The sequence below is a fragment of the Balaenoptera physalus genome (genome assembly GCF_965194825.1).
Source record: "Balaenoptera physalus genome assembly, chromosome: 10".
NCBI classification, from domain to species: Eukaryota; Metazoa; Chordata; class Mammalia; order Artiodactyla; family Balaenopteridae; genus Balaenoptera; species Balaenoptera physalus.
In genome coordinates, this window is record NC_138889.1 from 96890758 (window position 1) to 96905227 (window position 14470).

At 38.0% G+C, this 14470-nt stretch overlaps 1 protein-coding gene across 7 annotated transcripts in view; it reads left to right on the top strand.

Moving 5' to 3' along the window:
* The window catches only part of TTC17 (tetratricopeptide repeat domain 17), a 153604-nt gene that overhangs the window by 78778 nt on the left and 60356 nt on the right, over nt 1–14470 (top strand). For 6 of the 7 annotated variants that reach the window (XR_014250250.1, XM_082410417.1, XM_082410420.1 and 3 more), the window contains one exon: nt 5915–6085. The exons of the other annotated variant lie outside the window; for it this stretch is intronic. Coding sequence is in view for 5 of the 6 variants with exons in the window: in XM_082410417.1 (XP_082266543.1) it covers nt 5915–6085 (171 nt within the window). In the remaining variant the exon portion in view is untranslated. The remainder of the gene's footprint in view (nt 1–5914; nt 6086–14470) is intronic. 7 annotated transcript variants of the gene reach the window in all.

The window sequence follows — 14470 nt, forward strand, 5'->3', positions numbered from 1 at the left end:
CCCTCCTGCCCTCCCCCCGCACGAAAATTCTAATCTTGCCCATCCTTCAAGGCCCACTTCTGCTATATGCCTTACTGATCCCTTAATTATTAAGTAATGCATAACCGGTTGTTCCACCTGCGCCTCTCCTTCAGCTCCTGTGACTTGCCATTACAGTTACTTGTGTACAAGTCGCTACTCTCCTACAGGACTTCTCTAGCTCATTTAGAGCAGGGGCCAATCCTGTTTTTCATCTTCATACCCTGGCCCACCATGCATTCCACACCGTCCTCCCAATGTTTAGCCCATAGAATGTGCTTAAATTGCAAATTAGCTAATGGCATTTCAGGTTTGAACTACTGAAAATACCTAGTAATAGAGGGTAATTAACTCATACCCACCCACTGTTTATCCAGAATGCTTTATCCCAGACCCCCACTCAACATACATATATAGATATAGATCTTCTTTTGAGGTCTGCAGCTCCCACACAATAGGAGGGGGAATAGAAAAGGAATTATCTCATTTGAAGGCACATGTTGTGTCCACTAGAAGATGACACATCTAATAGATACCCTGTATTTTCTCCTGTCTGCACTGTTTTTAATGAAAGTTACAAATGTCCTTGTTGACCCTCATTGAAAAACTGACATTTACGGGTAAATCAGTAAGTGTGAGAATCTATTGGATTTGTTTCCCCAACATTCTTGCTGGAAACAAATTTCCCTAGGCTGAAGTAAGACAGATTTAAATTTAATAATAACAATAATAACAAAAACAATAATAACAATAAAATATTCAACAGCAGCTATGGCAGTTAATTTTCTTTCTTTTTCAATATAGTTTCTACACGGGAAAATCCTAGATTTATTGCTAGTTCTCTTTTTTCTTCTCTAAAAGAAGGCAGGGAGTATAGATCTATAGAAACCAATGCACCTCTGAACTCTTGGGCAAATCAGATTCCCCCACCATGTGTGAAGAGAGTGTTACCCAGGATAGAATTTAACTCTAGAATATGTAGTAAAAGGGAATCTCTCTCTCTCTCTCTCTCTCTCTTTTCTTTTGAGGTCACACACTTTTCTTTCTTAGTTTTTCCTTTTTAAGCTCACTTGTGACTCATTCACCTCACCACGAGGGAATACCTGTATAATCCTTAGGTTGCTGATTTCAAGTCTTTAATATGGTGTTTTCTGTCATTGCCGTACTTTTAAGGTCAGCCAGTACATAACTATTACTTTTAAACCTCCTGCAAAGAATTCCATTCAGCAGTAATTGCTGAATGGGAACAAGTCTGAGCCATTACTTCCGTCAAAATGATTTCTCTCATCTTTCTAAGTGGAGGACAGCACAGGACAGAGGAAGTGAGGCAGTTTCCCTTGTCTCAGGTGCAGCCATCAGCATCCTAGGTTCACCTAAATTCAAGGAGTTCTGTATGCTTATGTTCACAGTGGTTTCAGCAATAGTGTTTCCTACAGCTCCTCTTATTGTAGCACAGTAGCTTCTCTCTCCATTTCAGATAAAGAACCTAGACACAGAGAAGGGAATTGATTTGCCAAGGTTCATATGGTAAGGCTGCAGCTGAGGCAGGATTTGAATTCATACCATGGAATGCTCCTCTTAGAACAATGTCTGCAAGACTTTGTCACAACCTCTGGAGGTGGAAATCATAAAGGAATCTGTTCCCAGTGAGGTTTCTTACTGCTTCACGTATACCTATTTCTCTGTGTAGTACCAAGCCCCACATGCCACCCACAGTTAAAGTTTCCTCATAATATTTTAAAGTAATCTTGCATAGTAATGGTGCACAACTGAAAGATACACTTTTGTTCACTTCTCAATTTATATTACGATTTTTCCTAAAAGATACATATCCTACTAGAGAAATAAATATGAAATTAGTTACTTGGCTCTTACAAAGTTCTGAGGCCTCTCAATTTTGTGGCATTTCTTTCTTACAACTAACCCTAAAGGATTCCTAACCCAACCAGGAATCTCTTACCAACTTATGAGATTCAGAAGAGAAGAATTCTTAAAAAAGAAGAGAAGAGAAGAATTCTTTTTAACAAGTAAGTGGTTACCCAACTCCAGTTAGAAAATAAATATTCTTCTAGGACCTTTGTAAACAGAATTTATATGAGAAGATAGGAGATTTCTTTAACCTTAGTCATGGTAGGAGTTCCTGAGAACTTAGTTTACTCTGAAAATCTGTTTAGCCACAGAATAAATTGTGCCTTTCTCCCTTAGGAGACTTATGCTTTGACAAGGTATATTAAATATTTAGTTGTTTTCCAGAACACCCTTGTAGGGGAGGTTAATATTAATAACCCAACTTATGCAGTCAATACTCTAACCACAGAAAAGGATGTTGCTATGTCTAAGATCTCATAGCAGTTCCAGAGTCAGAAATACCCTGTTTGGAGTTTCATGCTTAGTTGGTGTTGCCTTGTACTCTCTTACTTCTAAGAAAAACCAGACTGCCAGGATTTGAATTGCTAAATGCTTTGCAAGCAAGTGTAGAGCATTAAGCAGAGAAAAGTGTTTCCATTTTCACCTGGAACCTTGTTATCTAAAGCATTTCATTTAAATCATGTAGTTCCAGAAACAACAACAACAGCAAAAACATACCTCTCAAGGTTAGTCCAAGTCACAGAATCTCCTCATTTTTGCATTAGCAAAAAATAATAGCCTTATGCACGGAAGATGACTTTTTACTTTTTAGGTGTCTTTCCATTTTTCCTTCTCCAACATTTTCTTGTGTTTCTTTAATAAGAACATCATCTCTGCCTTTGCTGGGAAGACAAGCAATATTTTTCTACATAGGCAACTTTTTTTTAGTTCCCCTTTGAGCTAGAGTAGACCTATACTATAGTCCAAAGAATAGAAACTTATTTTTTCTGAAATTCTTCAGTTCTCCCTCAGGCAACTGGAAGGAGTAATTCAAATTTAGGCAATATGACTTTCTATGATTAGCCTAGATAATCATGGAAATCACACCAGAATGCTAAACCAGTCTGTTTTTAACTGTCAACCTAAGAAAATTCATATTAATAGTTCTAATTTTAAAGCATGTAGTTTTTACATGATCATTTTGACTCTGCCTATTTCCAAGAAATATCCTAACATAAACTTCTTATGCCTCCTTTAATTCCCCCAGATCTCCCTGATCCCCTTTCCTGCCCTCTCCCTCAGAGGTATTGGCCCCAATTTCCTGAGTTGGAGGGCAAGACATTCTTAGAATGCAGAAGGCTTGCTTCAAGAGGGTGTCTGGGCTAGAGGTCATGCAAGAGGACTAATTTTAGCTTCACATCGTATCTTATAAATTACCTAGAGAGCATTTTTAAATATTGCAGACATTTTAAAAGATGAAGCCAATTAAATTTTTATAGTAGAAAGAGGGTGGGAGAGAAAAATAAGATGGCAAAGGTTGGAGGAGGAAATCAACTGCAGGAAACACAGCTAGAATTTCACTGGGTTCCAGTGTTAAAGGTTTATCTTTTTGCTTTACTTGACCTGTGTCAAGATGAAAAATGCTTTAGAGGCAAATTCACCAAAGCTGAAGGCAGAGAGAATATTCACTAGGAAAACATGTTTAAAATTATCAGTATCACTGTCATCATTTTTTCCCCTCTGCTTTTAATAGTCATGCTTATTTATTTCCCAATTAAGAATTGCCTCTGAAAAGCATGCTGTTCTTCATAGTGAATTTTAGTCAGTTGGGTGTGTAGAGTTGTTGTCATTGCTCTATTTTATTTTAATGCTCTTATGCTTGGTTTCCCCGTACTTAATTGCACATACTAGGTGGTGAAGACAGAAGTAGAGGCAAATCTGCGACCTCTGTCTGTCCTCTCAGGAGAATCTGGAGAAAGAAAGCAACTACCATTGCTCATGGCTTCTTTTCTTAGCCCTCCAGGGCCCACACACTCCACACCTTCCATCTCTATCAAATCGTACTTCTCATTCTCTCCCAAACACAAATGAGAATTCCTGTTCCTATTGCTTTGCTCAACACATTATTCCTCCCTGCCTAGAATGCCACCTTCTCCACTTTTTCTGCTAAAGAGGTAGTATTGACTAGGGGAAAGCCAAGAAGCTTTGTGGTAAAGTAGAATTAATTCAAATCCCAGATCTACCACTTACTTACTGTTTGACCAACAGTTACAACAATAGGCAAGTTACTTAGTTTCACTGATAATCAGTTTCCTTATCTGTGAAATTAATATTTCACAAGGTGTTTTTGAGGAGTAAGTGGAAGAAAAAATACAGAAGTACTCAATAAATATTGATTCCCTTCCTTGTAATTCCCCCTTTTGAAGTTCTGTGTTTTTAAATCCTATGTATTCTTCAAAATTCAAGTTCTACCTACTCAAAGCTTATTCTCTGAAGCACTTACTTGGCACAGTAGACTACCTCATTATTGTTTGTTGTCTTGCATTTACTGTCTTGTAAGCTTCTTGAGAGCTAAAGCTTCTGATGTAGCCTTGTTGAAAATGGTAGCCTCAGATGTGTGGTAGTGTAGAACTGGAAAATGGTAGCCTCAGACGTGTGATAGTGTAGAACTGAAAAATGGTAGCCTCAGACGTGTGATAGTGTAGAACTGGAAAATGGTAGCCTCAGACGTGTGGTAGTGTAGAACTGGAAAATGGTAGCCTCAGACGTGTGGTAGTGTAGAACTGGAAAATGGTAGCCTCAGACGTGTGGTAGTGTAGAACTGGAAAATGGGAAGTGAATCCCTAAGTATGCAGTCCCCTTTCTCTCACCTAGGAAGTTGGGAAAGGTTTTGAGTCCATTATGTTTTCTTGGCACAATAAGGAAAATGGCCTGAGAAATGCTTTCCAGAATTATGGAATCTGAAAGGGAGTCATTAGATCCAGAAAGAGACTTCTTGTATTTCCATTGCTGCAGAGACAGCCTGATTGGGTACATACATCTCTTTGGGGCAACATTCTCTTAAAAAATAAAAAAACTTTTAGAGAATGTTTGGACGTTCTGATAAAGGAGGAAAGTTACTTTTACACTCTTACCCAGAGAATTGTCCTATAATATGAATGTAGGCTTCCACTGAACATGCACCTTCAGTAGCAACGCACATGGAACATGAGGAGACCTGTTCAGCCAGCCAGATCCCCACTACAGCAGACACAACAGCCCCGGAGAATGTCCATCAGGTGGAGCTGGGTAGTGGCTCTTTATCCCTATTAACACACAATCCCTAATAAGGTCAAAGCTCTTCAACTCCTGGGCAAAATTGTAGCAAAAGGTCATGCTCACTATATGTATCAGAAGGTATCACAGAGTGCTATGATTACATTCAAGATGTGACATTTTATGCTTAGGTAAATCTTTATTACATGATCAGAACTTGTTTTTCAAAAGAAAAATAGGCACCTGTGTGATCTGACAGTCTTAAATGTCTATTCTCTGCCACCACTATCCCCCTCTAAGTCCTTGGTTTTTAATTTATAATCCTTTACCTTTTGGTATATCTTTCATTTTAAGCTATGATGCAAGAATGGTATATTTTTCGGCTATAATTCATCTATCTCCAGACTTATTGAGGTACTAATCTGTCACTTCTCACCTTCAAAAGGCAAATAGAAGGAAAACCACTTTTTTATGATGTTTCTGACTTTCGGAGAAGTGTTTCACAATCATTGATTATGAATGGAAGGAGATCTTGGGACTTGATCTTTGTTGTTACAGTTTTTTCCCCCAAATACTTCCAATAGCCTAACAGGTGAAACTTGAACTTCAGTGCAAATCTTGAATCACAGTTACGGTCTGCCTTTGGGCACTCCACCTCACTGATTTGTGCATGTTCTGCTGGAGAAAAACTGACAGTCGCCTTTTTGCTCTTCTTGATAGTTGGGGACCTTGAGCTATGGGACTACACAAGAGAGGTTTCTAACGTGCTCTATCTGTGTCTCTTGTCATTGAGGTAATTGTCATGTGAAAACCCTGGACAACAGCCATGACAAACAGAAATATTTTGACAACTCACAGTCACTGGATGCCGCTGAAGAAGAGCCCTCTGAGACAGGAACAGAGGAAGACCCTGTGCTCTCTGTTGAGAATTCAGGGAGGGACTCAGATGTCCTTAGACTTGAAAGTAAGTTGATTTGACCTGAGCTGTGCTTCTGGAGTAAAATCAACTCTCACACTTGAAGCTTAGGCTTTTCTCTACTCTCAAGCGTTTGTTCTTTCTTTTAACAGTCACTTACTATATTGTAGATCGTGAGGGTGACCCTCAAGATTGGGAGGCAGAAGGCAGGCTATAAAGTGGAAGTGCTCTGCACACTTCTTTCTGTTTTCTCCACCTCAACATCTTCATTTGCTAGAACAAATTTGATTTATGTACTAGTCTTTCTTCTTAATGTCATTAGACTATTGAGTAAGTCATTGAAAAAAAAAAAGCAAATTGTATTTATACTAACCCAATAAAATTTAAAGATTTGAAATAACGGGCATGCCTACCAGGCCCTTTCCTAAAATTCCATTTTATGACCACATTTTGAGCTATGCTGTGCTAAAAAGTTTTAAGATTATCAATTTATAATTGTCAAAATGAGTGACTTCTTTTAAGTACTCATCCTGCTTAACCTCTTTTCTGCCTTTGGAACTGTGCACAACTCCTCGCTTGAAACTTTCTCCTTCTTCTCCTCTTGGCTTCTGGTATATCACTTGTTCTTGGTTCTTTTCCTTTGTCCTCAGAATATCTTTTTTCAATTTCATTCACTTATTCTTTACTTTGCCCTTTATTTTCTTTACCCAGGATCTTAACCTTGGTCTTCTTTTCTTAGTCCTCCATGTGTTATCTCTTGGTGTTTCAGATACTTTGGAGTATACCAATGACTCTAAATCTGTATTTTCAGCTAAGACGTTCTTTATGACTCCAGATCTTATTTCTACCTTTTTAGTGGTCTCTTTATCTGGATGTGCCACAGCCATTTCAAACTTAACGTACCTAAAATTGAACTTGTCCTCATTTTGCCCTACTTCCTGAACTGTTTCTAGTTCCTATATTCCTGCTCCCTGTTAATGGCACAACTCATCCAGTCATCACTATGGCCAGTCAATCCCTAAAACCTGTTAAATATATCATCTCTTCATCTGTTCTTTGTGGCACTGTCTGAATTTAGACTTTCTTCATTTCTGCCAGGGCTGTTGTAGTAGGTTCACGATTGGCTTCCCTATATCTAGTCCTTTACTTCAGTCTATGTATGGAGAGTGCGAGAGAGGCAGAGGGCGTGTGTGTGTGTAGGGGAGAAAGAGAGAGATAATACATAGAAATTGGTATACAATTTAAAAAGCAGAAACAACCCCTGTTACCAATTTCTTGTGTGTCCGAAGAGTTGTTTCTGAAATCAGACCTGATCTGGTAAGTTGCCTACATTTAAAGTTTTCAGTAGCTATTACCTATCGGAAGAGTCCAAATGTCTTAATGTGGGATATGAGGCAGTTTAGCCCTTGATTCTGTCTCCAACTGAACTGTACCATCTACTAGTACTCTGCATAGCAGGAAGTACAGACCTTTCACTATTTCCCTCACGTGCCATGCTGCTTTGAGCCTCCGTGTCTTTGCATAGGCTGGGAAGGACCCCTGCATATTCTGTGCTTTTTATAGACAACTCCCATGCATCTCCAAGATCCAGCTCAAATGTCCTCTCCTCTGTGAAGCATTTACAAAGGTCTCCAAGCATTTAGTTGCTCCATTTGCTGTCTTGTTCCTACTTTTTGTCAAGGTATATTTTATACAGTATTAATTGCTTGTATGTCTTATGTTCCATCAGACTGTGAGCTTCTTATATATTGTGTCCTTTATAACTTTATATTCCTGTGTATAGTAAATATTTGTTAGAGTAATGAAATGTGTCTTTTGCCCTCCTGTGTAGATTGGATTAACATATTTAGCAATTACGAAATCTTGTGTTTCCTTCTAAGTGGTATTGTGTATAAAAAAACAATGTCTAAGAGAAGCAAGCTAGACCTCAAAGGGGGAAGTTCTGACCTTCACTTTTGCAGGTTTAGGGAATTAGTTTCATCAGTTCTACCAGAAATCATGGGCTTTAAGGAAATTAATTTCCCATTTACCAACTCAAAAGAAATTGACTTTTAAACCAGATGGCCACTTTGTTCATTCCCATTGGGTCTACTCCTCTCTAGTGCCTGGCAGCCTCACGTCTCTTACTGACATCAGGTACCCATACAACCAAATGAACATCATGAGGGAGGCTGATACTGAGTGATATTAAGGGGTTTTGGGGTTTTTTGGTTTTTTTTTTTTGGCCATGCCACAGGGCATGCAGGATCTTAGTTCCTCGACCAGGGATCAAACCCACACCCCCTGCAGTGGAAGCACGGAGTCTTAACCACTGGACCACCAGGGAAGTCCTGGGGTATTTTTTTCAGTTTACAGAAACTGTTCCTATTCCAATACAACTCCTTAATGAGTGGAATACTCATGACAACCAAATTAGAGTCTTTTCCTACGACAATTCAAAATAAAACCCAACCAAAATCTTATTCTTTGTCTCTTCGTTTTCCAAATACATCATTGCTTGAGGCAGATAACCTAGTGTTTAAGTTTCTTTAGTTCCATGTTTCCCATGTAGTTCCATTCCATCCCCATACTGGGAACACTGAATGGTTGCCCTGGCTGGGGCTAGGTGTTTGCCAGGTCCCTTCAACATTATGCAAACTGTCTCTTAGGGTGCATTCCTTTTCACATTGCTAATTTAATTATAGTATGATGATGACTCTTACTAGTTTTACTCTTAGGTACTAACTTTTTCTTTTTTACCGTTTCTAAATTCTGGGATACTGACAAGTCCACAGGGACCACAGTCATGGTATAAGTTAGCATGTTTATACCAGCAGGCTTCCTATAGTGTGGTTAGGAGTCAGAAAGACTCTATTTTTTAATATAAATAGTATGGTATAATAAAAGTCAAGCATAGACATTAAAGAATTTTTTAAAACTCTATTTTTGGAGGAAATTTTAAAGAAATACAAATAGTTAAGCCCGCTCCAGTAACCATAAATTATTATGATAATCACTACCTTTTTGTGGTACTTGATACCTTACAAAGTTATGAACTGTGTATTAACCTTGTGAAATAGATATTAACCCCATCTTGTAGCTGAGAAAATTGAGACTCAGAGTAGTTAGGTACCTTGCCTAACATCTTCAGTAGGTGACGTATAACTAAAGCTCATCCTCAGGCCTTCAGCTCCGTACACTGTATATCATTTGCCTGTGGTTCTCAGAAATAGGGGTTTGACCTATGGGATGCAGCAAAACCAGTTCTAAGAGGGAAGTTTATAGCAATACAAGCCTAGCTCAAGAAACAAGAAAAATCTCAAACAATCTAACCTTACACCTAAAGGAACTAGGGAAAGAAGAACAAATAAAACCCAAAGTTAGCAGAAGGAAAGAAATCATAAAGATCAGAGCAGAAATAAATGAAATAGAAACAAAGAAAACAATAGCAAAGATCAATAAAACTAAAAGCTTGTTCTTTGAGAAGATAAACAAAATTGATAAACCATTAGCCAGACTCATCAAGAAAAAGAGGGATAGGACTCAAATCAATAAAATTAGAAATGAAAAAGGAGAATTTACAACAGACACCACAGAAATACAAACCATCCTAAGAGACTACTACTACAAGCAACTGTGCCAATAAAATGGACAACCTGGAAGAAATGGACAAATTCTTAGGAAGATATAACCTTCCAAGACTGAACCAGGAAGAAATAGAAAATATGAACAGACGAGTCACAAGTAATGAAATTGAAACTGTGATTAAAAATCTTCCAACAAACAAAAGTCCAGGACCAGATGGCTTCACAGGTGAATTCTATCAAACATTTAGAGAAGAGCTAACACCCATCCTTCTCAAACTCTTCCAAAAAATTGCAGAGGAAGGAACACTCCCAAACTCATTCTATGAGGCCATCATCACCCTGATACCAAAACCAAAGATACTACAAAAAAAGAAAATTACAGACCAATATCACTGATGAATATAGATGCAAAAATCCTCAACAAAATACTAGCAAACAAAGTCCAACAACACATTAAAAGGATCATACACCATGATCAGGTGGGATTTATCCCAGGGATGCAAGGATTCTTCAATATATGCAAATCAATCAATGTGATATACCATATTAACAAATTGAAGAATAAAATCATATGATCATCTCAATAGACACAGAAAAAGCTTTAGACAAAATTCAACACCCATTTATGATAAAAACTCTCCAGAAAGTGGGCATAGAGGGAACCTACCTCAACATAATAAAGGCCATATACGACAAACCCACAGCAAACATCATTCTCAGTGGTGAAAAACTGAAAGCATTTCCTCTAAGATCAGGAACAAGACAAGGATGTCCACTCTCGCCACTATTCTTCAGCATAGTTTTGGAAGTCCTAGCCACGGCAATCAGAGAAGAAAAAGAAATAAAAGGAATACAAATTGTCGCTGATTGCAGATGACATAATACTATACATAGAGAATCTGAAAGATGCCACCAGAAAACTACTAGAGCTAATCAATGAATTTGGTAAGGTTGCAGGATACAAAATTAATGCACAGAAATCTCTTGCATTCCTATACACTAATGATGAAAAATCTGAAAGATAAATTAAGGAAACAATCCCATTTACCATTGCAACAGAAAGTATAAAATACCTAGGAATAAACCTACTTAGGCAGACAAAAGACCTGTATGCAAAAAACTATAAGACACTGATGAAAGAAATTAAAGATGATACCAACAGATGGAGAGATATACCATGTTCTTGGATTGGAAGAATCAATATTGTGAAAATGACTATACTACCCAAAGCAATCTACAGATTCAGTGCAATCCCTATCAAATTACCAATGGCATTTTTTACAGAACTAGAACAAAAAATCTTAAAATTTGTATGGGGACACAAAAGACCCCGAATAGCCAAAGCAGTCTTGAGGGAAAACACTGGAGCTGGAGGAATCAGACTCCCTGACTTCAGACTATATACTACAAAGCTATAGTAATCAAGACAATATGGTACTGGCACAAAAACAGAAATGTAGATCAATGTAACAGGATAGAAAGCCCAGAGATAAGCCCACGCGCCTATGGTCAACTAATCTGTGACAAAGGAGGCAAGGATATACAGTGGAAAAAAGACAGTCTCAATAAGTGGTGCTGGGAAAACTGGACAGCTACATGTAAAAGAATGAATTTAGAACACTCCCTAACACCATACACAAAAATAAACTCAAAATGGGGGCTTCCCTGGTGGCGCAGTGGTTGAGAATCTGCCTGCCAATGCAGGGGACACAGGTTCGAGCCCTGGTCTGGGAAGATCCCACATGCTGCAGAGCAACTGGGCCCGTGAGCCACAACTACTGAGCCTGCGCGTCTGGAGCCTGTGCTTCGCAACAAGAGAGGCCGCGATAGTGAGAGGCCCGCACACCGCAATGAAGAGTGACCCCCACTTGCCGCAACTAGAGAAAGCCCTCGCACAGAAACGAAGACCCAACACAGCCAAAAATAAATAAATAAATAAATAAAATTAAAAACAAAAAACAAAAAAACTCAAAATGGATTAGAGACCTAAATGTAAGACTGGACACTATATAACTCTTAGAGGAAAACATAGGAAGAATACTCTTTGACATAAATCACAGCAAGATCTTTTTTGATCCACCTCCTAGAGTAATGGAAATAAAAACAAAAATAAACAAATGGGACCTAATGATACTTAAAAGCTTTTGCAAAGCAAACTACAAACAAGACGAAAAGACAGCCCTCAGAATGGGAGAAAGTATTTGCAAATGAAGCAACAGACAAAGGATTAATCTCCAAAATATATAAACAGCTCATGCAGCTCAATATTAAAAAAACAAACAACCCAATCCAAAAATGGGCAGAAGACCTAAATAGACATTTCTCCAAAGAAGACATACAGATTGCCAACAAACACGTGAAAGGATGTTCAACATCACTAATTATTAGAGAAATGCAAATCAAAACTACAATGAGGTATCACCTCACACCAGTTAGAATGGGCATCAGAAAATCTACAAACAACACATGCTGGAGAGGGTGTGGAGAAAAGGGAACCTGCTTGCACTGTTGGTGGGAATGTAAATTGATACAGCCACTATGGGGAACAGTATGGAGATTCCTTAAAAAACTAAAAATAGAATTACCATATGACCCAGCAGTCCTACTACTGGGCATATACCCAGAGAAAACCATAATTCAAAAAGACACATGCATCCCATTGTTCACTGCAGCACTATTCTCAATAGCCAGGTCATGGAAGCAACCTAAATGCCCATCGATAGATGAATGGATAAAGAAGATGTGGAACATATATACAATGGAATATTACTCCGCCATAAAAAGGAACAAAATTGGGTCATTTGTAGAGACATGGATGGATCTAGAGACTGTCATACAGAGTGAAGTAAGTCAGAGAAAAACAAATATCGTATCTAATGCATATATGTGGAACCTAGAAAAATGGTACAGATGAACCAGTTTGCAGGGCAGAAATAGAGACTCAGATGTAGAGAACAAATGTATGGACACTAAGGGGGGAAAGTAGCAGGGGGGTGGGGGTGGTGGTGTGATGAATTGGGAGATTGGGATTGACATAAATACACTAATATGTGTAAAATGGATAACTAATAAGAACCTGCTGTATAAAAAAAATAAAATTTAAAAAAAAGAAATAGGGTTTTGATAGATTATTTTATTTTTTTTTATATTATTTTTTAATTTGTAAGGTCATTTTTAAAGAAAACTAGCATCTGCTATTACCATTATTTTATAAAACAACATTTTAATGTCAAAAAAGTACAAAGGCAATCTTAGAATAAAGGTCAGTCTTTCTCAAAAATGGACAGTTGGCAACTTTACACCAACAAATGTGTATCTGGATGGACATAAGTTGTGTGTGTGTATTATAACTTTAGATACATGTTCTTTTTTTGTTTCTCACTTTGCTAAGGATTGGTGAAAATCGTGTCGCTGATTAACATTTTTAAAACCGCTGCTTTAATACCTCATCATCTACTCCAGAATTCCTGCCCCAGAAACCTGATCTGTGGAGCATAGGTTTTGTAGTCAGAGATACTGTTATCATGTCCTGGCTCTGCCACCTACTTAGTTGTTAAATATTGGGCAAGCTGAGCCTTCCTTACCTCAAAAAAAAAAAAAAAGCCTCAGAGTGCTCTTGAATATTTAAATGAGATAACTTAGGGAAACATTTGTACCACTTACAGAGACGGACTATGACACAGATGGAACTCAGGAAGTGTTCATTTCTATCAATACAAACACAGGCGTGACTCTGCTGCTTCCCGACTTAGAGGCTGCTTGTGAGCTAAAGTCCTCACAAATACATACACACGGTATCTGCTCAATGAACGTCAGTAAAGGGGGCCCTGACATTTTTGCACAAGAGTTATTACAGGAACAATTCCCTGTTTGCTTTTCTAGGTTATTTTCTCCAAATTCTCAGTCTTCTCTTAACTATCCTAAACCCAGATAAAAGAAGGAAGAGCACCACTGGTGCAAATGAAAACTCATGAATGTTGTTGTCTTCTCAGAAGTGAATCATTTCCCTGCCTACCTTAGTCTGAGTAATTTAATCTAAGCCTTTTGTGCTTTCTGATTACTGGCTTGAAATTTTATGCCATTGTTTATGCATTAAGTCTTCAGTCCACAGGTTTATACTCTGACTTCAAAAAAGAGATCACTGCCTTTTTTTTAATTGAAGTATAGTTGCTGCACAATATTATATGTTATGGATGTACGATATAGTGATTCTTAAAGGTTATCCTCCATTTATAGTTGTTATAAAATATTGGCCATTCTCCATGTTGTACAATATATCCTTGTAGCTTATTTTGTACCTAATAGTTTGTACCTCTTAATCCCCTGCTCCTATATTGCCCCTCCCTTCTTCCCTCTCCCCAGTGGTAACCTCTAGTTTGTTCTCTATATCTGTGAGTCTGCTTCTTTTTTGTTATATTCACTAGTTTGTTATATTTTTTAGATTCCACATATAACTGATATACAATATTTGCCTCTTCTGTCTGACTTATTTCACTTAGCATAATGCCCTCCAAGTCTATCCATGTTGCTGCAGAGAAGGCACTAGAACTCCAGGCAGAATTACCCAAGGTCCTATGGTGGTGAAGTCCTAATTTGAAACCAACTTTGTCTAATTCCAGAGTATACTTTCTATTTTGTGAGACAAAGGAACATATCCTTAAGGGTAGAATGGGCCTGCTTGCCTTCAGAAACCACAGTCTAATAGTAAATGGATATTAATCATGTAAGAAGACTTTCTGGAGGAGATGTTTTGAGTCCAAACTTTGAAGGAAGGATTTTGTCTTGCTGGTCATTTCTTTGAATGTGTGACCTTTACCTCTGTTTATTCTCGATCTATTTCATTTTGAATGTAGCACTTACCTTTTCA